Consider the following 23,555-nt stretch of genomic DNA (forward strand, 5'->3'; position numbering starts at 1 on the left):
CTGCCTTCACACAGCCCTAAGGGGGCTGAAATGGGCCCCCCACCTCCTCAGCTGCTCGCAGCGTCCAAAGGGAAGCAGCAAGGCCGCCCCGCCGACCCCAGCCCCTCACAGAGGGGGGACCCTTAGACTGAACCCCCAAATCTCTACAGGCAGTAAAAGCTGGGGATGGTTGGGGGGGGGGGGGGGGGGGGGGAACCACCACAGCCCCACCACGCTCCCCTCAGCCCCAGCCCCTTCCTGGCGGGAAAGGGGCCACTCACCACGGGTGACGAGCCCCACGGGTTCCCCCCTCCGCGCCAGCCGGTACGAACCCCCGCCGCGCCTGCCCGCACCACAGCTCCCGTCGAGGTCGCACTTACCTCAGCCAGTCACTCCCTCCACGCCGGGCCGAAAGCCCGGCACGGTGCCAGGCCCCAGGACGAGGGCTGTGCTGCGGGGGGAGCGCAGAGTCCCCTGACTCTCGCGGTCGCGTTACAGTTGCGTTCTCGCATGTGACCGTAACGTCAAGGAGAAATATTTCCCTGCTAACACGCCTGGAAAACTTCTGCTGGAAGTGGGGGTGGAAAGCAGCAGGGGGGGGGCCTTGGCATGGCTGGCGGGGGACACTGGATCCTTGGGGGAGAAAGGTGCCCTGGCCCCATGCCCAGTCATGGGGACAAGGAGAAGGAGAAGCTCTGGCACCTGCGGCTTTGCCTCCCCAGGGGGGAGACAGGCCCCCCCCCCCCCCCCCACCCCGGGCCAGCAGCCATTGCAGGGCCAGGGCCTCACCTCAGGCACCCCTCCCTGCGTTGTTCCTACCAATGTAAGATCACACCACAACATAAACAAAGTAATTTTTATTAAAAAAAAACAAACTGGGGGAAGAAAAACAAACAAAAAATACAACACAGGCACAGAAAGCATAAACTTCACTTGTACTAGTGTTACCTATCAGAGCAAATACCAAAGAAAGGTTTACAGGGGTGTTCTATAAAAACCAGTGTAATTTCCTAACAAAGAAGGCACTTTACTTCCATTAAAGCAATTATGAAGTCAAAGATGGACTGGAAGCCCAGAAGTGCTAAGTCCAACCTCTCATCTCCATCCTGGAAGTCCCAACAGTTATTTCCAACAGTGGCTAGAAACCTCGATTTGCTCCTATGAAGGCAAAGTACATAAATCGCTTTGTTTTAAGATCTTAAAAGATCTTTAATAATCTGCATCTGTCAACCCACCAAATGGCAGATCTTGATGAACAAACCTTTGCTGCTGCCATCAGCAGGTACCACAAAGTTTGTGGTCATCACAGCTCCCCTGTCGTCCAAGTGATTAACACACCCAGTAAGAATCTAAAAAAAACTTATGGTTTTCCTCTCTAAATGCCAACAAAAACCTCAGAGCACGACCAGAGCCTTGGTCAGTCTCCCCTCAGCTGCTGGGGCAATTTACCCTGAAATCTTGAGAGTATGGATACACGAAGTAACACTTCTGACAATGTATGGTCTTTACAGTGCTAAGAGGCCATATTTCTAATAAATCTTGTAATCTGTAGCAAAAAGCTAAAAACCAAAAGCATCTGCCTCTTCTCCCATAGAGTCAGCTCCACACCCCCCAAATATGAAATGTGGATTTGCACAGTAGGAGGCAAAGGAGTGGGAGGAGGTGCAGCAGGGTATTTACAAAAGCTGAACAGCTTCACCTGTAAGAATTGACATCCCTTCACAAGGGCCTGAAAACACATTCCCATTGCAACAAACACAAATTAATATAGAACACAATTAATATAGAATCTTTTTTTTCCCTGTGCTTCAAACTAGGCTGAGATCCGTTCAAACAGCAGAGAAGTTGTCCACGTAACTCTCCAATCTGCTCTCTAAAACACATTTAAAAAAAATATAACATCTCTGAAAGTTTGGTCATCTGTTCCTTGATCAACATCCAAAGAGTAATTCTCAGGTCAGCAAAAGTTTTTCAGAAATGAGACAGCCCCTCCTGAAACAGGGGCCGTTTCCAACCATTAGACCCCACCAGCTTCTGCGCACAGCTCAGAGCGCTCTCCAGTCAATGGGCTTCTTGCCGGATTTCTTGAGCAATTCATTTGTCTTTGAGAAATGCCGACAGCCGAAAAACCCTCTGTTGACAGAGAAAGGTGAGGGATGAACCGTCTGCAGGACATGGTGGCGTTTCTGTAAAGCGTTAGAGGAAACCGCTCGTTAGATTTGCATGCTTTCAGCTCCCTGGACAAGGCTGGCTGCTTCTGCCCTGACCAAGCAGGTGTGATTTCCTCTCTACACCTCCTCAGCCTCCAGCCTGGGGACCCAAAGAACTGGCCGTGAGGACCAAGACTTTTGTCCCACTGAGCAGAGGAGGATGAACTATGTAAAGCAGCAGTAATACCCTGGCCATTTTTCAATTGCTATAATCCTAACAGCAAGTTTTATACTTGTTCATGAGCCTTTTCCTAGAGAAAACAGTTCTGTCCTCAACTGGATGCTTTTCTGACAACAGAAGGTTACACTTGCTCCACTTTTGTTGCTTAATTCTGGCAGAGGTTAAGCTGGAACAGAAGGGCAACTAAATTTGACAGCAGAGTTCAAGCAGAGAGAAAACCCCAATTCTGTAAGGGAAGTGCCCTCTAGTGTCCACCCAACTGAAGAAAAAAAAAAGTGAGGGAAGAGATGAGGAGGAGTAACCTGTACCCTATCAATGGAGCTGCCTTTCTTCTGGGCATAGGCTCCCCACAGCATGAAGACAACCCCATGCAAGTTCTTGTTGAGCCAGGACACCACCACATCCGTGAACTGCTCCCAGCCTCTCTCCTTGTGGGAGGTGGCCTGGTGAGCTCGCACCGTGAGGACAGCGTTGAGTAGGAGCACTCCTAGCAAACAAACAAAGCAGAGGGACAGAGGATGAAACAGACTCCAGGGTTAACTGCTTTATCATGCTTCCCCCAAGGAATGATAAATTAAAAATGGGATATTTTCATTCTAAGGTACCCACTAAGCAACAGGCACTCAGAATTTATTTTCTTTTTCACAGATGGACCATTTCCAACCATGAATCCGTGTTCTATATAGGCTTCTTGATGACCTACAATGGTTACTAGAGTGTCTATTAACTCACCTTGCTTGGCCCAGCCAGTTAGATCACCATGACCAGGATGAGTGAAGTCCTCAATATCCGTAGATAGTTCTTTGTAAATATTTTCTAAACTGCAAACAAAAACCGTCAGAAGTTTTTTTTAATATGCACATTTAAAGATAAGAGGAAACAGCACCACTTACTGCTGTTACACTAGGGAAGAGGAGTATTGATTAAATCTTATCATTTAAGATAATAATGCCATTTGTAGAAGCAGGGTAACAAGGACCTCCCTTTGTGTGAGCTTAATGAGACAGTATCAGCACAACTGAAAATGCAAATTTACATCCAGCATGCTCTTCAGAATATCAAACTATATAGAATTATCCATACTTTTGCAGTGATGTTTTTTTCTAAGCAATGCACAACTCAAATTTGTTTGCAACTCAAACTACTGAGTTGCAACACGCTTCCTAGAACTTACCTGACTCACGGCCGTAAGTAACACAGAACTGCAGATAATTTGGAAAGCAAAAGGGAATTTGCAAATTGAGCACTCTCATACCTGGGGGGAGGTGGAACAGGCTTCTGGACACTGAAACAGAGCCCATGAGCTTGATTAGGTCCATGATATGGATCCTGTCCCAAAATGACAACCTTTACCTGAAAGCAGACCTTTGTTAGCACTAAGTTATAATCAGTATTATTCCCAAAAGAGGGAAGAAAAAAAAAAAAAGGCTTATAAATGAGCCTAAAACAAACACACAGACAAAAAAAAAAAAAAACCCCCAGGAACTGGAGTTAACGGAAGTTATATCACTGACATGTCATTATAAACAAGTTAAAGAACCCAGTCCCCACCTAATGCTAAGGATTAACATCACCACAGCTTTGCTGCTAAGATCATGAAGATATTTTGAGTGCAAAAGACCAACATTTTCAAAGAGCCACAATAAAACACCTTGTTAAGGTATTTTCCAAGTAGATTTCCTCACCTTTTAGTTTTATGTCACACTTGCTGTGATATTGTTGACACAGCTTACTGGCAATGTGATTACCTTAAACGCTGTCATTATTTTTAATTATAGTTCATTACAGATCAATTAAAAAAGCAAGAGATGTACGAGATCCAAGTCAAGCACTACATTAAGTTGGTAACACTGGAAATAAGGTCAAAAGTCCAACTCAATTTTTAAAGGAAATTCTGCAGCCAGTGAGGGTAATAAAGCAATAAATCCACATTTCAGTATCAGAGATGAAAGAGAAGCCAGGATTTACAAGTTACACGAGAGAAACAACAGCATCCACATCACACGGACTGAAGCTTACGAGACCACGCATCCAGTGAATGTGTTTGTGCGTTTTAATCGTTTTAAAGGCGCCAGCAGCTGGACTGACAGCCCCACCTCCCCCCAGTGCCTGCGGCTCTACTCACATCCCTGATGTCGCACATCTGCGTCCAGGTGAAGACTTGCTCGGGGGGCGGATAGACCGTGTAGCGCTTCCTCTCTTCTGCCACAAACGCCATCAGCTGCGGGGGGAGAGGGAGGGGGAGGTCAGCCCGGGGACAGCGGCCGAGAAACCCGCCGCTCGGGGCGGGCCCGGCTCACTCACCTCCATGAAGTAGGGCTTCGAGAACTCCCCTGCCAGCTGCTGCCGCCAGCTCTCCCCAAAGCCCGGGGGCACGTTCCGCTCGGCCAGCCGCTGCAGCGCCGCCTCCTTGTTCTTGCGGATCCGGTCCAGCTGCTCCGGGCTCAGCGGCGAGGCCTTGCCCGCCTCATCTCCCGCCGCCTTCGCCTTCTTCGCGGCACTGGCCTGGAAACGGCGAGCGAAGAGGCGGCTGCAGAGCGGGCGGGGAGGGCCGCGGCCCAGCCGCAGGCCGAGCAGCGAGAGCCGAGCGGCCGCCATGCCCCGGCCACGCGCCGCCCATCGGGGGCGGCCGCGCCGCACGCGGGTATTTCGCGGCAAAACAACGGCCGGCCCGCCCCCATTGGCCGCCGCACCAAGCGGGTCCCGCCCACAAGCGGGAGCCGAAACTCTCGCTTCCCATTGGTCAACGAGAAAGAGCACGTTCCTCCCTATTGGCTTGCCACAGCTGGCGGAGAGCCGCTCCGCCTAATAACCGTGACGCGGCGGCGGCCCTCAGCGCCCATTGGGCAGCGGCGGAGCGTGGCCTCGATTGGCAGGTCAGTCAGGCGTGCCAGGAGCGCGGGGTTTTTGGAAGTGACCGCAGGGCGCGTGTTCTACCCCTCCCCCCTCGCCCCCTAGCCGCCAGCGCCGCGCGCCCCAACGGCCACCAACGCCGCGAGACCCCCCCTCCCCAGCCGCGAGACCCCCGACCGCCAGTCCCCTCTTCCCCCCCCCAGGGCCGCCGGCGCCGCCAGCCCCCCGCTCGCTACCTCGGTGTCGCCGCCCGGCTCCGGGGAGCGGCCGCGCTTCTTCGTCGGCGCGGCGCTGAAGAAGGAGTGCAGCGTCTTCTGCCCGATCATGGCGGCGGAGCGGGCGAGGGGCAGCTGTGAGGGGCGGCAGCGGTAGCGCGCGAGCCGGCGGGCGGGTGGGCGGCACGGGGATTTGGCGCCAAGAGCGCGCGCGTGCGCGGGAGGGGCGGTGTCCGCCGTAGGGGGGGCGGGGGCAGGCCCTCCCTGGCGCATGCGCGCCCTCCTCGCTCTCCCCCTCCCTCCGCGGCCGCTGAGGGGTCCGGGATTTCCCGCTGTCGCCGCGCTCCGTCAGGGGGTGGCTCCCGCCATCGCTGCCGGGCGGAGACGCTGTCGGAGCCTCCGAGCGGGTGCTGATGGACAGATACGTGGTTAAACGCTGCCCCGGGGAGGCGGGGGGCGGCGGTGGGAAGAGGCCGCGGCCGGAGGAGCCCGCCTCGGGGCAGCTCCCCTGGCAGGAGATCCGCGCAGAGGGCCTGAGCTGTGACTACCGGCTCCTCTTCGGCAAGGCCGAGGCTGACGAGATTTTCCAGCAGCTGGAAGAGGAGGTGGAGTACTTCGAAGGTAACGGCCATCGGGGGACCCGCTTCCAGCTCCGGGTGCCAGGCACACCCCCCGTGCCCCCACCCGGTGAAGCGTTTCCCGCCCAAGACGAGTCCCAGAATGATTCCCGTGGCCTGGGCAGAGCTTCCAGATGGTGGAGAGGTTTCTGCAGGCGCCTGGTGTTTGCCAAGTCAGGCCCTGCGCAGTGAAGTGCAAGCACAGGCCTGATCCTGCAGAGTTAGTTTTGCTTAGCTTGAAGTGTGTGCCAAGTGGATTCATCCATGTTTTAATGTTTCTAAAGAACCAGGGTAGTCCTGCAAGGGTGACAGGAATTCATTGGTATGTGTAGTATATGAGATATCCCCAGTCACATTAATTCAACAACAGAATATGATGGGAGTGCTAGTCCCGTTTGTCCCATTCAAGGGGGGTAGTAAGGCAGTGTCAGACTTGAGTGCTAAGTACTTTGTTGGGACAGAAACACTTGAACACAGATGACAGCTTTTGGGTTGTCATAAGCATCCTCATTTCTGTTGTCCCACTGGAGATTCACAGAAGCTCCAAATCGAGCAGAATGTTGACCCTGTGAACTTCAGAGGTAATACAGAGTTGGTTTTGATCCTTCTCATTTGTTGTTTAAACAGGTGAAATGACGAAATTGCATGTGTTTGGCAAATGGCATGACATTCCAAGGAAGCAGGTAACCTATGGAGATCCTGAGTTAACATACACTTACTCGGGCGTTACCTTCTCTCCTAAGCCATGGATCCCAGTTCTCAACCGTATCAGAGATCGCATTGCTTTGGACACAGGACATACTTTTAATTTTGTTCTTATTAACAGGTATGTCTGATTTCCAGTTGCATCAAGCAACTGTTCAAATGAAAAATTACTTGTGCAACACTGTTGATAGACTGCTGAGGAGTTGTTTGACATTCACTTAATTGGACTGGTAGAAGAACTAACTAATCTATTCTGTGTACAGATATAAAGATGGTGGGGACCACATAGGTGAACATCGAGATGACGAGAGAGAACTGGTTCCACGCAGTCCGATTGCGTCTGTGTCCTTCGGAGCTTGCAGGGACTTTGTTTTCAGGCACTGTGATTCCAGAGGGAAAAACGCAACACGCCACATTCAGCCCATCAAACTGCAGCTAGCCCATGGTAGCCTGCTGATGATGAAATACCCCACCAATGTGTATTGGTACCACAGCCTGCCCACCCGCAAGAGAGTACTTGCCCCAAGAATCAACCTCACATTTCGGAAAGTGATGACTATAGCCAAGAAGTGAAATATTCAGCAATTAAGCACCAGGTCTTTTGTCTCTGAAAACAGAAGCCTTCTTCCCTGACACAACCGTCAGTTTCTCATTCAACCACTGTCTTTGATGATCCAAGGTACTGGATGAACAAATTAAACCAGGAGAGGAGGTAGCATACTTAGTGACTTGCTAATAAAGACTGCAACTACTGATCTTAAATGCCTAGAATACTACTTCTCCATGAAATGTTGCTGTAGTCCTGCTGATACCTATTTTTAATGAGTAATACCCTTGTTTTGCTCAGGGGGAAGTTTGTTCTCAACTGATCTTAATCTAGCCAGTCTTCCAAAAAGATCAAAATACTCTTTATCCTTCAGATAGCAGTGAAAATACTATAAAGTACAAGATGTAAATAGATATAAATACTATAAAGTACAAGATGTAATAATTTAGAGTGAGCCTGGAAGGTGATACTGTTCAACAGGTGACACTTTCTTGTATGCTCTGTCAATGAGCTATGGTTTGCTTGTTTTTTTAAAAATAAAATACAAATGAGACTGACATGAAAAAGAGGAGCGCTAAGATATGCATATGGTGAGTGCAACATGGCTGGCTGCATGTTTTACAGTCACTATGACTTTTGCCTGCTTATATTCCCCTGCTGCTCTGCCTCCTCTGCTGACATGGGAGACTGGGTTCTTTTGGTCCGTAGCATGGTGGGGCAGGAGGAAGCACAAAGTGCTACTGCACAGGGAGAGGGCCTCTTCTTCCTTAGGTTCTTTGTACAGAAACCAGGGAGCATAAGATGACCTTTTGGTGAAAGACTGGGTTGGACCATTTATACAGACAATGCAGCATGAAAGGCTATAACTTCTGAGAGCGTCTGTTTTTCTAAATAATTATCCCTAGGGATACCATTCTGACTACCTGAAAGCCATCATGTCAGCTTCCATGCTGACAGTGAATCCTGCTGAAACGAGGAAAGACCGTCCAAAGTCACCAACAGGTCTTGCAGAATCAAGCAATGGTAAGTACTGAGCGAGAATGTGAACTGATCCTTGCATAATCCGGCTTCGAGCACCTGAATTCATGATGGGCTCTATCCTTCAGCGGTAGGTCCATTAGGGCTATGGAATTAATGTCTGTTTAGACAATTTCGAGGTGGTACTTCCCACCCTCTGCCACTACCAGAAAATGCTGTATGTAGTGTGAAGTGAATGCTTCTTATCCAGAGAACATGAAGTGTTGCTTGTCACATACACCAAATGCAGTTTGGCTTACAGCTTGGTCTTTGTTTCGAGACATTACCACATGTGAACAGCTACTTTTTCTAATAAGTTTGTTCTTTTATTGCTACTGTACAGTTACAAAAATACCCTGAAGTGAAAACGCAACTTCAAACAGCAGTGCAGTGGTTTGACTATAGTATCATGCACTTTTAAATAATGCACAAAATAAGACAAGAATAATCCAAACACAGATGTTGTCTTGGAGGTCTTATCTGATGTTTTTTAACCTTTTTACATTTTATTAACACCTTCTCCACCATGGAAGCTCGTGAGTAACAAGTAAAAGCGTTTGATGAGCCTCATGTGCCTGCACAGAGCCGAATGACTTCAAAAGGTGAGGGTTGGGTGGCAAACATGTGCAGAGGTCTTTGATGCTCACAGTAGGCTAGGAGTTACCTAGCACAGCTCAGGACCAGGACTGAGGTGCTGACACTTTGCTTTCTTCCTCACATTGAGGGCTAAGCCAAGACCGTCTACTCCTTCCTAACAATGAAAGCTAGAACAAATGCTGACAACTCAACCCTCATCTTTATAGCCCTTGAGGAAGCTTTCAGACTAAATCTGCAGCTGAGGGAAACTGAGCAGTTTATCAGTCGTACAGTGACTGTGCTTTCATTCTCATCAAACTGGCCCCTGCTGGAAAGCAGCTTTATGCAAAAGGAAAAGAAAAATATATTGAATATGCAAGCTTGCAGTAATATGTGGCTTTATGTCCCAATGCTTTTAAGACCTAGTCCATTGTGTGCATATGTTCTGACCCACCTCCAGCATTACTGCTTCCCAAACGAAGTGACCTGTTCAGATGAACTTCACAAAAATTCAGAGTTAAAAACTGTAAACAGACCTTGTTGAGAATAGGTACTGCCGAACACTGCTGGCAGTGGAAATGTTTTGCAGTTCTGAAGTACAAATGGTAGACCTGCTGGAGCTAGGGGCTTTGCATGTTTTTCCTTAGGTGACACCCAGCACTGCTTTACAGAGCTCCTACTGCACACCCCTGCTGCCCAGAATGGAGAGCTTTCTTCTCTTACCTTCTGCAAGTCCGTTAGGTCTTAGTTCAATGGCCAGGGCATTTTTGGCATTTTGCATCCTTCTAGGTTTTTTCTTTTTCTTGTTGTTTTTCCGTAACTTAAAATATGTTAAAAACATGCTAGTGCTAGCCTAGCACAGACGGGGAGACTTCTCAGGAACTAGTACATCGGTGGATTTATAGACTATTTTATGTACTGTGAGCATTACTTGGAGCAGGAATTGTGATCCATACTCTGGAATGATGAGTTGTGTAAATAGTTTTTCATATACATCCATTACCATTCCTATTTTGGCTGGTTTTGAGCCTCCCGTTAAGGAACTCTGAATGCCTATGAGCTTTGGGCAGCAACATGAACATACGAGGTACAAAGTTGCCCTAAAAAACTATTAAGACAGCTGTTACCATTTGAAAGCTTAGTTGCTGTTTTGCACTGAAAAAGCTTGTCTGATGAATTAGTCTTTTTTTCTGCCAAGCTTACAAGGGTAGAAAAGAGCTAAAAATAGCCTACGTACTTTATTCCCCGTAATTTAAAAGCAGTCAAAATGAGAATTTTTGCTGCTTGTCCCTCCCTTTGTTTGGGATTTTTTTTTTTTTACACGTCAAACAATCCAGAGCAGCAAAGTACACCTTACTTCTGCTTATATGGCAATCTGTGTATCTAATGCACAGATTTTCAGACTGCTGTACTACTTCACAAGACAAGTAAGTGCCCACCTGATTCAATTGTCTATACTCTAACTTAACAAGGATGCTTGGGTTGCTATATGTCTCGGCTCACAGTCGCAACTGGTACAAGCTCTAAAGCTCAACTGCAAGCCAGACAGTGTGTATCTGAATGGTTGATGAGAAATGGCAGTTTTATATAAAAATAGGAAATGCAAGTCTAGAACACCCATTACAGTAGCCTTGAAATCACAGCATTAAAAGTTGTAGTCGATGCAACCAGCAACTGTATTCAACAGTTTCATAGTGACAAAAGAAATTACAATACTGATTGCTAGCAAACGCTTCTGTCTCTTGATTTCAGCTATATTCCAAAGATACAGAGCAATTAAGCAGGGTCTTGGCTCTTAATAAATAAAGAGAGTCATCTTTTCTCCTGGAAAAAGGAAACTGTACTTTGAATCAGCAGAAGTACTTCTATGATGTATAAAGAACTAAAATATTAGGAAAATGACGTGAACAGGGAAGTCATTTTTTGGATCGTGCGTGTTATGTAGAGATGCCTTACTTTATTGAGTAGCTGGGATATCAAGAGAAATCTGATTCCGTTAGTAGTTCATCCCATCATCTCGAGACATTTATCACAACACAACTGACATGCAGTGGACTCAGACAATGGTAATGTTACTATTCAAATAAGCTCAAGGCACTTTGTTTCTTAAATCATTGCCTTTGATAACAGTAGCTTCCCATCAACTGCTTCTGGGGCTCCCCTGTTCAGAAACGTCTGCAGTGAAATGTATAGGATTAAGCATCTCCCTTTGAAAATTTACGTACATGTCAGAATATGGAATACAGCCCTGGGAAGTCTGTTTGAAATGTCTGTTTCAGAGCCGTGATGTTGACAAAATTGCTACCTAACGGAATAAATGCTTCTCTAATACAGATATACTTTGGACTGCACAACGTTAGCAGACCAACTTTGGGTAGCCTAATTTTGGTAGGAAACACAACTCCCAGCAGGAGCCAGCCATTGCCATAGAGGGAGGGAAAGTTAAAGGGCCTGTGGTGGGTTATTTGCATAACAGAGAGGAGGTGCAACGTAGATCTCATTAGAGGAATTCTGTCAGTTTTTGTCCTTCTTCCGCTCTCTTAATCACTCTTCAGCCCTCAACTCCAAGCTTTGGTGCTGTACCCTTGAGTGAACACGCTCATAAAAAAGCAAGTAAGCACTAGAAGAAAGGACTTCCTGCAAACTAGCTTTGCGAACGGTGTCATCTGAAATCCATAGCCACTGACTGCTGACAGAGAATGGGTTCTTAGGAGAAGGTGGAGAGCGGCGGTAAGTCACAAAGTGTCCAGAATGCATGTCTCCATGATGAACTACAACTGCCATCAGACGGTAAAGGTATACAGGGGAACTGAAGGACAGATGAGAAAAAGGAAAGGGTCAGCAGCCCTCGTGGATCACACACGTACCAGAAGCAGTCCCACTTGCTTTGTCTTCAGTTGTAATTTCTTTTTAGAGCAAATAGATGGCTCCATAAGAGACATACTGCCTTGCAATTACTTTTCAGTATACCAAGTCTTCACTACAGTGCTGCCTTATTCTATTATTGAGAAAACAGAACCATTTATTTTAAAAGTTTATGCTACAGAGGGCTACTACATTTTGTGCACCATAACTGATTGAATTTTGCAACAGCGTTTTCCATCAAATCTACCAATGTGCCAGTATTTAGTTCTTAAAGCACTGTTACTGGACAGAAAAGCTATTCTAGAAGAATGTGCTTTTAACTGAAAAAAGGTAAAATTGCAGCAGGTAACCCACAGCTAAAATGGACACACTTTCAAGGACTTCCTCTATAACTGTCTTCATAACAAATGTTTGGCACAAAATGCTTCCAGGCTTCTTATTTCACACAGTAACTGTGGGAATTGTCTTCCCCATGGGGAAAATACGCAATGGCAGATAGAAGAAGTGGTATAGAACTAACTATACATTGGTCACCAGCATGAAAATAAGTGAACGTTCTCAAAGGCCAAGGAAACAGATTATCAGCAGAAGCATCAAGGCTGATTTACTAAGTAGAATCATGGCAGCTGCAACTTAAATCAAGCTTGTTAAATATAATGTTTGAAAAAAATCTGTAAGAGATTTATGGATTTCTTGCAATAGTTTTAAAATCAGAGTAAGAGGAAAAATGAAAGGAAGGGGTAGAAGAAAACAGTAAGAATAAGATTATGGCTATTCAGAAGATTATTTACTGCACCATGAACCAGAGAAAGGAGATTTTGAGTTTGCTTGTAATATGCTCTACTCCCTCTTCTAGGAGAGAAATGGAGCCAGAAGACAACCACTAAAAATCGGCCAAGAGAAAAGCAAAAAATTTCTGCATAGGAGCTAGGATAGATGTTAAATTCTGGGACTATGCAGCAGCATAATAAAGACGGAATAAAGGAAGACATAATTTGAAGGGACAGAAATTACAAGATAGGGTACAAATCTCTACCTTACCTGCATTCAGGGAATGCAGCAAGTGGAAAAGTTCCAGAGGACATTAAAAATGAAGAGGAGCAGGCACCATTCATAAAGAGTGGTTTAGTACCAGATGGCTGTTCTGCATCTGCAAGAGAAAGCAGACATTCAGTAATTGAACTTAAATGCTACTATTAGTATTGCTAATAACAGTGCTTCTGTTCCTGCAGTACCTTTCATCACCGAATATGAAGGTATTTTACTTACTTTAACTCATTATGTATCACGATCCCTTAAGAGATGCAGAGGAGTATAATATCCAAAGACAGAGGTAATTGTTTTTACATGACACAAATATGAAAATTACCATGTTTACAAAATCCCAACTAAATAGAATATCGAGCTGCCTAAATGACAGACCCACTACAGCTAGATTTGCTAATTGTTTTTTAAGAAGTCACCATTCCCAGCATTCTTTCTATGCTTGTCCTGAAGCCTTAGAAGAGATCACTAACAAGATAATCCCTAGGACTTCCTGAGTTCAACATGCCTTCATCCTTTGGACATAAAACAGCGAGTTCTATGCCACCTGGGATTTTTTTGTTTGTTCATAAGTTTTTTTAATATTTAGTAGGACCAAATTAAATTATCAAAACTGAACTGTAAACTTGGAACACGGTATCCTAATGCTTGCTGGGAAGGGGATTTCTACCTGTCCTCTTTGCACAGATCCACATAAAGATACTGCTCTTATGTTCATTCTGCAGGTCAGAATGTTTTATCACTGAAACACAGAAATACCTGGTAGATTTTATTTTCAAAATGTACCTGAAGGTTTTACTGCTATCCCATCCTTTGTCCCAGGTGTTGTCTCTTCAGAGTTTTTCTGATTCAGCTCATTCTGGTTCAATTTATGAACAGGAATGCGGTATTTGTAGATGTCCATGATCAGGAACTCATTGAACTGTACATGCTCGTGACGTTTCAGAGGAGTGCCTTGGTTTGACCAGCTCAGTCTTTGCAGATGGATGCACAAACACTGAGGGAGCTTCAGCAATGTCCCATAGAAAAGGAGAGTCAAAATACATTTTAAATGAAGAGAAGCAGCTGTTCAAGTTAAAAGCATACTAACTGAACTGCTAAGCCTAGTGGATAAGGAAATACATCACTGAAGTGTTCCCTTATGTGCTACTATATCTGTGTGTAAGCTTACTGGCAATAGTATCCCTAAGACATGACACTAAGTCACAACTCTCTTGAGATTTCTGCTAATGCCACTACTGCTCATTCATTAGGCAGGAGAATAGATAGCCAATGTTAATCGTTTTCTCCAAATGGAAGAAAAATCAATACAAATACATGCACGTTCCTAAAAAACCCACCTGTCAATCTCACTTAGCTTGTTGATCTGTGAGGTAGAAATGACGATTGGAATTTGGAGCAAGTTGTTGTAAGACATTTGCTAATACTCAATAAGTAATGGCTTTGCACAGTGAGAGCACCAGGGGAAGAAAGTAGTTATAAATATCTGACATTCAAAGTCATGCCAGGGTTAACCTCTATCAATAAGTACAGATTATTATTAATGGCACCTGAGGCTTTTAATTGCAGACCAGTGCCTTGTTGTTCTCTGCACTGTATGACTACAGAGCAAAAAATAATAAAAGCTTCTAATATAAACTACACCTGATGTTTAGCACCATATTCACTTGTTTAAACCAGCTGTATTTAGAATATTTTAATTTCTTTGAAACATGCAATTGCTAAAGATCCTACAAACATGGTATATATGAATCACTTCACTTACCAAGGAAATCAAGAATTAATGTAAGACATGTGAACTGCCACTGAGCCAAACTCACATTTAAGTGTTTTGCTGAATAACAGTAGAATACTCAGATTCTTTAAGCTATAGTTTGGTGTTTTGCTGAATTGAGGCCTCAATGCCTACAAATATTTGACAAATGAGCTTACTTTTTTAACTAAAACATTAAAGTAGTCTAATACCAAGAAGTGGACATCAAGCAAAGAGATCAAAGTAAGAAATTACTGTATAATAGGATTTAAAAATAGATTTGGAGGGTTAGCTTGCCTTACCTTTCCTAACTTTAATTGCTTAACAAATGTTGTTCTCTGGTTTTCTATGCTCTGTCCATTCAGAGTCCCTTCTGCCTGAATCTGAAATCAAAGGGAAAAAAAGAAAGCCATTTGATTACCTGCTGTATCAGATTACATGTAACAGTGCAGGTCTGCACACTGCAGACAGAACCAATTGTCTATCTAGAACTATGCCCAGTACATTAATTACACCTACAGTTTTCTGGGAACTTTCTTAAGAATTGTTGGCCTATCCTAATGATCAGAATTCTAAACCAAAATCAAGCAGAAAGGAGCATTTACAGAACAAGCCCAGTCTCCAGGTTGATGTGTAGCCATATGCCATTTCTGTCGGTTTCAAACAAGCCACTTTGGCTCTGTGCTAGCATCAAATTACAGGCACCTGTAAAATACTGTTTAAAATACGAGAACAGAAAAAATATCCCAAATATTATCTAAATAATACCTGGTAATTACAGACTAAAATATTTGTAATTTTTGTAATATTAGTAATAAATAAACCTTCAAAATATTCTGTGAGATAAGAACTCCATTTTAAATATAAGAAATCCCAGGCAGGCTAGAGGCTTTCCTGAAGTCACGAAGAAAGGAGTAGAAAACTGAAGCCATAATTCTGTCAGCAGGCTTAAAACTGAGCTAGAAGGTTATACAAATTAAAATTACATACTTTAGTGCAGTTGTCACACACAACATCCTTTACAGATTCAGAGGAGATGAAATGATGGAGGCAGTGGTCCAGCGTCATAGGGCGACCCTTAGTACGAAAAACCAAAATTATTTGCAGTAATTTTAGGGTGTATACCACTTAATTTTGTGAAAGGATTTTTCATAATTTCTTCCATAGAAACTACAGAGTTGCAGACTTATTTCTTGAGAAAACTGACTAAATGGCTTTGAGTATAGAACACTGGTAACATAACTAACCATGGGGATTCTTCCTTAGCCTGGATTAACATGGAAAACATTGCAGCCTGCAGATAAGAACAATAGCTCCTTTAGCAGGGTTTTAAACTACAGATTCCTGGCCTTGTTACTATTTTTCTCTAAAGTTCCAGCACTTCATGGGTCACTTTATGCACTCTGACCCTCTACATAGGAGAAATATAGCATTCAATTGAATTTAGGCACTCCTTCCTATCCTTCCTTGTAGACTGTACTACATACTGCCAAGTATGAAGGGCATAATCTTCAATGATGGTATAAAATAAAACACAAATAGCAGAAGGTGTGTCCAAATCCCAATCCTAGCTGTCCAGCAGTGTATTCTGTAGGTACGAGTCAGAGTTTCCATGAGTGCAAGTAGTTGCTACTTGTCTGGAAAGACAAATCACTAGCAGACATTAAGTAACAAACCGTTATAGTTCAGAAATGTCCTGCACATTTTGCCCCCAAAATCTATGCTGTTTTGTCATTCGAAGTTTTTCAGAGAGCCAAAAAGAAACGGAAGCAATTTCCAGTTGAAAGCCTGTATTGGGTAACTTGTGTACTATCACCACAGAGACAGAGCACCCAAAGGTCACCTTCCAAGACTGCGAGAAACAGCCCTCGGGATACAATCTGGTCTGTTCAAATTACACAGAAAGGACCAAATACTCCACCAGGAGAAACAGAAAACTCTATTGGTGTCAACAAAGTCATGCTTGTTGTACTAATTGGTAATTTGCACCAACACATTAGTGATAAGGTACTGGATCAGGACAACAGGATCATTTATAAAAAGGCAGGAAAATAAACTGTAGCTACTCATTTACACTTAGGCTGTAGCATCTTAAAAAGGCACTAGTGAAGATAAAGCTATGATGACAAGGTGATAGGCAGACTGGCTGGATCACACGTCAGTGAGTGATACGTACCCACGCAGCTGCTGGAATACTCAGTGAGAGACTGTCAAAGGTATCATACCTCACAGGACTCTGCAAGAAAATTTTTCACATATCCAGTGAGCTAAAATTTATGACAATCCAAAAAAAAAAAAAAAAACCAAACCCAACCTCACAAAAGATGAACATAGGCCCTCAGCCATCCACAATCATCTGGCGGAACAGGGTCAGAAACGCCTGCTTTCCCAAGCACAGTGCTAGGGAACACTAGGTACACAAGGTGCTTCTTAGGCTGTTTCTGCTGAAGCTGCCCCTGGTCACTTAAATTTGTTTGCAAGGTTTTGAAAAGCAAAAAGTACTAAACGTACTCTTACGGGTTGATCTACAAATGAGATTTACTTCCTGTATTTTTTTTTTCTTTATCCAGGTTATCTTCATCTCCTTACTCTGGACAACGGGACTGCAACTTAGTTTGGCTTTGCATGTGCAATCTCAATGCTGCGTGCTGAATGAATAGCTCATCCTAAAACACCACCCATGTGAGTGGATTTTCAGTATATGATAGCTGTGGTACTGAATACTAAATATAACAAGGCAACTATTATTCTGTCTGATAAGACAGCTGTTATCCCCACAAAGTGGATCACGCTTAATTTTCTTCAGTATATTTAGTGATACATTCTCGTTCATCACCAATGCCATAATAAGTACCTGAAAAAGTAACAGTCTAAGCTGTCAGTCCTGCAAACCTTTGGAGCTTAAAGCAACTATGTCAGAAACAAGGGATGATGGTTTCAGAACACACACATCCTTTTTCACATATACATATTACCAGACACACATTCTTATACCTGGTGTTCACAGTGTTTGCAAACCATGTTGCTGGTCAGCCTTCCGTGAAAAGGATGCTGAGATTTCCAGTGACTTGACACAGGGGGAAGAGACCCTGAAACACAAAGTTGAAGTTGTCGTTTTATTTTCAATACATCTGTGTTCATCACTGCAATTCCACATTTGTGGCCCACAGTAACAAAAGTAACTGCTCTAAAACTTGTTCTGTCCCACTGACAAATAATTAATGGGGTTTTTTACAACTGAAGAGATATATTCCAGTCCAATACAGACAAAGATCAATTAATATTATCCCCTTAATGAACAAAGCGACTACACTATGAATATTCATATTTCAGAATGGAAAAAAGCATACCTCTTGTTCTGCAGCTTATTTGCTTTTGGGTTATTTCTGGCTGCTACAGAGGAAGATAAAAGATTTCATTAACCGTACCTTAGAAACCATTAAGTATTAAATATGTTCTTATTTCATCCCTAATACGCTTTTCTGACATGAGAACAATTGCAGCAGTTTTAGTGTCTCTTTGTATTTGAGGAAGGCCAAAAAACCTGGTACGCAACAAATTTATAATTGACAAAAAGAATACTTCTAATAAAATGAATAATTAATCTGCAGAATTCTCTGCCTCAGAGTACTAAAATAAAAGCATAACAGATTTTGTAAACCTTTTGTATATATTTTAGACAAAAAGAGACAGAAACTTTCCGTCTGCATGAAGTTTACCACTGAACTGGAGGATAAGATAAATTTCACCTCCAAATGGACTATTCCGTAAATGTCCATTTTGCAGTTTTCAAACCTCTTTCATGTGTCAACTCTTACAGATAAGAGTAACTGCTCAGATGGACTGCTGTTCTGTGCTAGTATTTCAATCCCTATATTCAGTGGATTTAGGAATGCAAAAGTCCTCGTGGAAGTGGGATCACTGTAAATTCAAATACATTTGCTTATGAAAAACATTTTTCATTCTTTAGATTGCCTGACCTATTGATTCATTTCTATCAGAGTACTAAAGAACAGTGTTGTAAACATAATGAAAATATCTTCAGTTTCTAAACAGACATTTTGTACTTGACACACTTAGGAATCTAGGCAGACTACGGAAACTTCTCCTGATAATGAAATAACATTGGTAAAGAAGTCACCTCCAGTGCATGCACATCAAACAAATGTGTCACACGTGGCCGACGATCTCGTTCATCTTCTAATGAAGAGGTAAGGACATGAAATAGTTCATGAGCATCCTATTAAATAGAGGCATAAGACTTAGAGGAAGTGAAAACAAAAGACATCAAAACGTACTGAGGAGTGAGGAGTACTGATACATATATGACTACATCATTGCAGTAGGAAATTAAAGGAAAAATTACTGCTTAGAGCCCACCTTATGTATTAATAGTAATCATTTGTGCATCTGCTGCAGTTTTGCCAAAAAGCTTTTTCTATAAAGCTGAACTTCGTAACGGCACACATTATTAAAAATATTCTGGGTCATATAAACTCTCATATAAATACTTGGAGAAAAAAAGAAAAATGAATGCACAAATGCCTACTTTCCTTGATTTCAATAAAAGCATAATTGAAATCTATGCTGTTTGCTTCGGCTCTGAAATAGAAAAGAGAACCATATTTCATGAGTGAGATAATTGATCAAGTTCATTGGCCAGCTCACTTAGGGGCTGAAAATACTGCAAACAAGAATTAGAAATCTTGTCTGTTACATGTAACTAAATCTGGAAATGTTAGTGAAGTCCATCCCTCGAAGCAGCGTGGCATGTTAGCATAGACCCATTATCTACAGCGCATTTAGGGCTGTATCTGTTCTGTTTTCATATTACTGGTTCCGTTGTACCAAATCTGATGGTAATTAGGTGTGAGGTTTTGAAGCAGCCAGGGTTTCCATGCCGAATATCTAAGCAAATTGAAACACCATTCATCAATCACGTGGTTGTTTGCCTTCACTTTTTAAAGCAAACTTTTCGCTACAGCAAAGATTCTCAGGGCTATTAGTACCATAGCTTCAGTTCTCTGTTATTCCATATCTAAGCACTGAGGTGTATATCAGGCAGTCTAACTTGAATTCTGTAATCACCTGCTCTTCAAATGATGAGATCTGCCACCTGTACATCCTTAAAACTTCTAACAGGCAGCTTGCATCCAGGACATCATCTTCTGTTACCTCTTGACAGGATAAAGCTAGAGACATTGCATTTAAAAATGTTAGAGGGAGCCACAAAGAATGGTTAGAACACAAATCTGTTTATTTTAGACTTTATGTTACTTAAGCATCATATAATCGATTACAGCAGTTATTCTTGATTAAGACAGGTAGACAATGACAATCAAACTAGTAGGTATTAATTACCATTCTCATCTGACTCAGGCTAACTGACTGCATACATTCTCCTCATCTAAGACATGTGCAAATTTAAAGGTTTCTCAACTAACTGATACAGAGAGAATAAACATAAACACTTTCTGAAAGACAAATTTTAACTAGTGCATTGGGTAAAAATCGGTACTTTACATGCCACAGAAACCCTTACATCAGTTAAATGTACAGGATTAACTGGCACAATTTTCGTATGAACAGTATGCTGAGACAGGAGAACTTCCAATGGATTTCCTTTAAAACAGAGCCCTGTGAGGAAAGCCAGGGAGAGCCAAGAAATTGCTTCAGCATTTTGGGTGCTTAAACAGGATGTAACTGATGCACAAATTTAGCACAGGGACAAGTCTGAAACGGGTTAACAATTTGGGCTTAGATGCTTTAACATTTGTATCCAACATCATACAAAGTATCTCATTTAATAATCCATATTTTGGATAAAATAGTAAGCTTGGAAAAAAATGCTTAAGTTATTTTATAATGCATTCTTTTATTTTATATAGAATTCTGAGTGTCCATCTAATTGTGATAACATTTTTCCTGTTTCTTCAATTACACTGAGCCCATATTCATCCTGTTTTAACCATTAATACTCTGTGAACAGCAAATACATTAAAGCCTGTGGCAACGGGTTCCATAACCACATTTTCAGCACCACTGTTGCCCTCTAGTTCGATTTGTTCACCCTGCTGGCAAACAGCTTCTTCGGAGCAATGTGCCCCATGCTGGGTTGGCTGCCCACTGCTTCTCGATTGCCAGGCGAGTCAAACAACACCTTAAACCTTTCAGCTGTTGGCCAGGAAACAAACAGCTTTGGGGACACATGCAGCCGGGCCTTGCGTTGTTCCGGCTCGGTACAGTAACTTAACACCTTTTGGATCTCCACCCCTCTGAAATTTGGTTGAACTTGGCCAATGAGTTCAAAGTTAGTAGAGGGAAATTAAAAAGAGAAGAATACAAGGCCACATAATCTTCCTTTCTTTAGGAAGGGAGGCTAGAAACGATAACATTTATGCTAAATATTTTCCTCTTAGTGTATCACAACATGAAAATTAACCTTGAAGTACCTCTTAGGAGATGCAGCAAAGTAAGTGACAAGTATTGGTGCTCAGCAGGCTCGTTCTGGTCTGTCTTGTATTGTGCTGTAAACTCCTCCAGCCACTTGATGAAAGACGGACAGGAAGACAAGCCTTGCAGCAAAGAGTTCATGAAACAGGTGTTTCCTAAGTTAAGAAGGCCAGGTACAAGCCCTGCAAATAGAAGAGTAAGAGTTTACACTATAAAGTCTAGGAAAACCTTACTAGTTTTCAGTGGCGAGTCTTGTGTTAGGTATTAAAATTACATTAAAATTAAATTATTTCTGTTTGTTTGGTACTTGCACCCAATGAAAACTAGAAGACCTTGGTATGTACAACAGCATACTGTAAAGTGTTTAGATACACGGTGGTCTCCGAGACTTACACCGCTGTAAAAAAACATCGTAAAATTTCTTTGAAAAATACTCTTTTTTCCCGATAGGAACAGATTTCTATCAACAACACTAAGGTTCAGGATTATCTGCAATTCACCCTCCAAAATGTACCATTCTTGGTTCTAATACACAGTGCAGGAGCCCCTTATTGTGCCAGCGTACGGGGGCCCGTGGGGTCACTGCGGCACCGTTGTGCGCTTTGGTGAAGCTTTCTCTTTGGCTCGGATTAGGATGGTGTTACGAAAACTCCTGGGTTGCCCAAGATTAAGAAGCAGTATTTCTGTACGACTCCGCTTAGCAGGAGACTTTCACTTCTGTTGTACTGGTGTTCAAGAAGAACACGTTTATTTTGCATTCCAAACTGCAAAATAAAGCGCGTTATCTGCAGCGGTTCAGTAACGAACTTGTCACAAGTCACTAAAAGATGTCTAATGAGTCACAACTTTAGAAGAATGTCGATACAATTAATACGTTACGTAAGCAACAAAAGCCCTTTGCTCAATACGTATTTTTTTAACTTGTTACATTTCTAAACAGGACAGCGACCAAAACGTTGTCTTTAGCAAGAGAAAATAACGTACAGAAGCTAACAATAAGAAATCGAGATAGGTGCGTTTCCAACGCCAAGGAGAGCGCCCAGACGAAACCGAAACGCACGGAAGAAGGAACTTTTTGGGCTATTTTCCCGTGCTTTCCGTGCCCGAGGCAGGCTGCAGCTCCTCGGCCCTCCCTACCTGTCCTGCGCCTCTTCCTCTCGGTGATGGGACCCCACAGCACGTACATCCCCGCCGCCACAGCGGCGGCGACCCCCCCGATAACGCCCCAGTTCTTCATCGCTTTATACCTGGAACGGGAAAAAAAAAAAAACAACCGGGGACTCGCTACCTCTGGCTGCGGAGCCGCCTGTCGGACACACGGCCGCGGGGGCAGGGGGGAGGCGGTGGGCGCCCGGGAGGCTCACGCCGCTCCCGCATGCTTTGACGTCCTCCTCCCGCTATCATGCCCGGTGCTCGGTGCCTGGCTCGGTGCCGGGCAGGGCCCGCCTCGGCCGCTGGCCCTGCCACGCCGCCGCGGCCCCCGCCCGCACCGCACCGGGCCGGGCCGCCCCCCGCCCCCTCCCCGGCCGTCCCCGCTGACCTGGCCGCCGCGCCGGCCCGCAGCAGCCGCCGCACCGCCCCGTCCGCCTCCGCGGCGCCGCCGGGCAGCATCCCGCCCCCGCCGGAACCAGGGCCCCGCGGGCAGGCGGCGCGGCGGACGGGGCGGCGGAGCGCCGGAAGTGGCGCGGGGTGCCCGGTTAGCGGGAGGACCGCCCCTAGCAACGGGCGGCGGCAGGCGGCTGGTCGCTAAGGCCGCGGCGGGCGGGCACCGGCTTGCTCCGGGCCGGCCCGTCAAGCGGGCAAGGCCGGGGGAAGGCGGGTGTAACGGCCCGCGCTGCCCATTCCCTGGCAGCGCCCCGGCCCTCCTGAGGGAACGCCGGCTTTGGGGGGGTTGGCTCAAAGCTGTGGGGAGGAGGTGGGACGCTTAAATCCCACAAGCTCAGGTTGCGCCAGGGAAGGTTTAGATTGGATATTAGGACAAATGTCTTCACCGAAAGGGTTGTCAAGCACTGGAACAGGCTGCCCAGGGAAGTGGTTGAGTCGCCATCCCTGGAGGTATTTGAAAGCCGTGTAGATGTGGTGCTTAGGGACATGGTGTAGTGGTGGACTTGGCCGTGCTGGGTTAACAGTTGGACTTGATGATCTTAAAGGTCTTTTCCAACCTAAACAAGTCTATGATTCTGTGAAACTGTCCAAACCCCATGGAGAGAGAACAGCTCTCGTCGCCACATAGCAGATGCCAGCCCCGAGGCTCCTCCATACTGCCTTGACACCCCCTCCCTCTGCACCTGATATTTGAGGGCCCCGCTCTGTCTGCTCCCCACCTAGTGCTGTTAGTTTTTGGTTTTAACTGATGCATTTGGGGGATCGTTTAGAGAAAGAAGCATTTCACATCAGTGCCAGGAGAGGAGGCATCTGGGAGCGCTTGCAGGCAGAATGACTGACATATGCAGCTTTCGAGAGCACCTCGAGATGGCAGCTGCTGATCGTGTCTGTGGGCCTGCAGGTAACAGTCTCCCTCTTCACACCTCCCCAGATTA

At 44.6% G+C, this 23,555-nt stretch overlaps 4 protein-coding genes across 7 annotated transcripts in view; 2 read left to right on the forward strand and 2 right to left on the reverse strand.

Annotated features, from left to right (window-relative positions):
• SVOP (SV2 related protein) overlaps positions 1-23,555 on the forward strand; it is a 243,850-nt gene that overhangs the window by 191,502 nt on the left and 28,793 nt on the right. The gene's annotated exons all lie outside the window — the stretch shown is intronic.
• Positions 847-5,647, reverse strand: UNG (uracil DNA glycosylase). Of its 2 annotated transcripts, XM_075516573.1 has the most exons (7): positions 5,460-5,647; positions 4,675-4,875; positions 4,496-4,591; positions 3,626-3,723; positions 3,103-3,191; positions 2,679-2,857; positions 847-2,165 (listed from the first exon to the last, which is right to left on the reverse strand). In XM_075516573.1, the coding sequence occupies exons 1-7, from the start codon at positions 5,547-5,549 to the stop codon at positions 2,025-2,027; spliced, it is 894 nt and encodes a 297-aa protein (XP_075372688.1). In that variant the 5' UTR covers positions 5,550-5,647; the 3' UTR covers positions 847-2,024. The 2 variants fall into 2 exon arrangements, with proteins under 2 accessions (XP_075372688.1, XP_075372689.1); XM_075516574.1 differs by lacking the exon at positions 5,460-5,647 and having other exon boundaries at positions 4,675-5,005.
• ALKBH2 (alkB homolog 2, alpha-ketoglutarate dependent dioxygenase) lies at positions 5,830-18,759 on the forward strand. 2 transcript variants are annotated; one of them, XR_012777797.1, is made up of 6 exons: positions 5,830-6,059; positions 6,683-6,881; positions 7,024-7,439; positions 8,213-8,330; positions 17,133-17,244; positions 18,643-18,759. XR_012777797.1 is itself a non-coding variant. In XM_075516575.1 (3 exons), the coding sequence occupies exons 1-3, from the start codon at positions 5,852-5,854 to the stop codon at positions 7,331-7,333; spliced, it is 717 nt and encodes a 238-aa protein (XP_075372690.1). In that variant the 5' UTR covers positions 5,830-5,851; the 3' UTR covers positions 7,334-8,195. The 2 variants fall into 2 exon arrangements, 1 of the variants encoding a protein (XP_075372690.1); XM_075516575.1 differs by lacking the exons at positions 8,213-8,330; positions 17,133-17,244; positions 18,643-18,759 and having other exon boundaries at positions 7,024-8,195.
• USP30 (ubiquitin specific peptidase 30) lies at positions 10,838-22,714 on the reverse strand. Of its 2 annotated transcripts, none has more exons than XM_075516572.1 (13): positions 22,556-22,714; positions 22,153-22,262; positions 21,015-21,197; positions 19,651-19,754; positions 18,704-18,802; positions 17,913-17,952; positions 17,557-17,651; positions 16,739-16,798; positions 15,553-15,639; positions 14,865-14,945; positions 13,596-13,815; positions 12,807-12,915; positions 10,838-11,709 (listed from the first exon to the last, which is right to left on the reverse strand). In XM_075516572.1, the coding sequence occupies exons 1-13, from the start codon at positions 22,624-22,626 to the stop codon at positions 11,445-11,447; spliced, it is 1,524 nt and encodes a 507-aa protein (XP_075372687.1). In that variant the 5' UTR covers positions 22,627-22,714; the 3' UTR covers positions 10,838-11,444. The 2 variants fall into 2 exon arrangements, with proteins under 2 accessions (XP_075372687.1, XP_075372686.1); XM_075516571.1 differs by having other exon boundaries at positions 17,913-17,955.

The sequence above is a fragment of the Mycteria americana genome, chromosome 13 (genome assembly GCF_035582795.1).
Source record: "Mycteria americana isolate JAX WOST 10 ecotype Jacksonville Zoo and Gardens chromosome 13, USCA_MyAme_1.0, whole genome shotgun sequence".
Classification (NCBI taxonomy): domain Eukaryota; kingdom Metazoa; phylum Chordata; class Aves; order Ciconiiformes; family Ciconiidae; genus Mycteria; species Mycteria americana.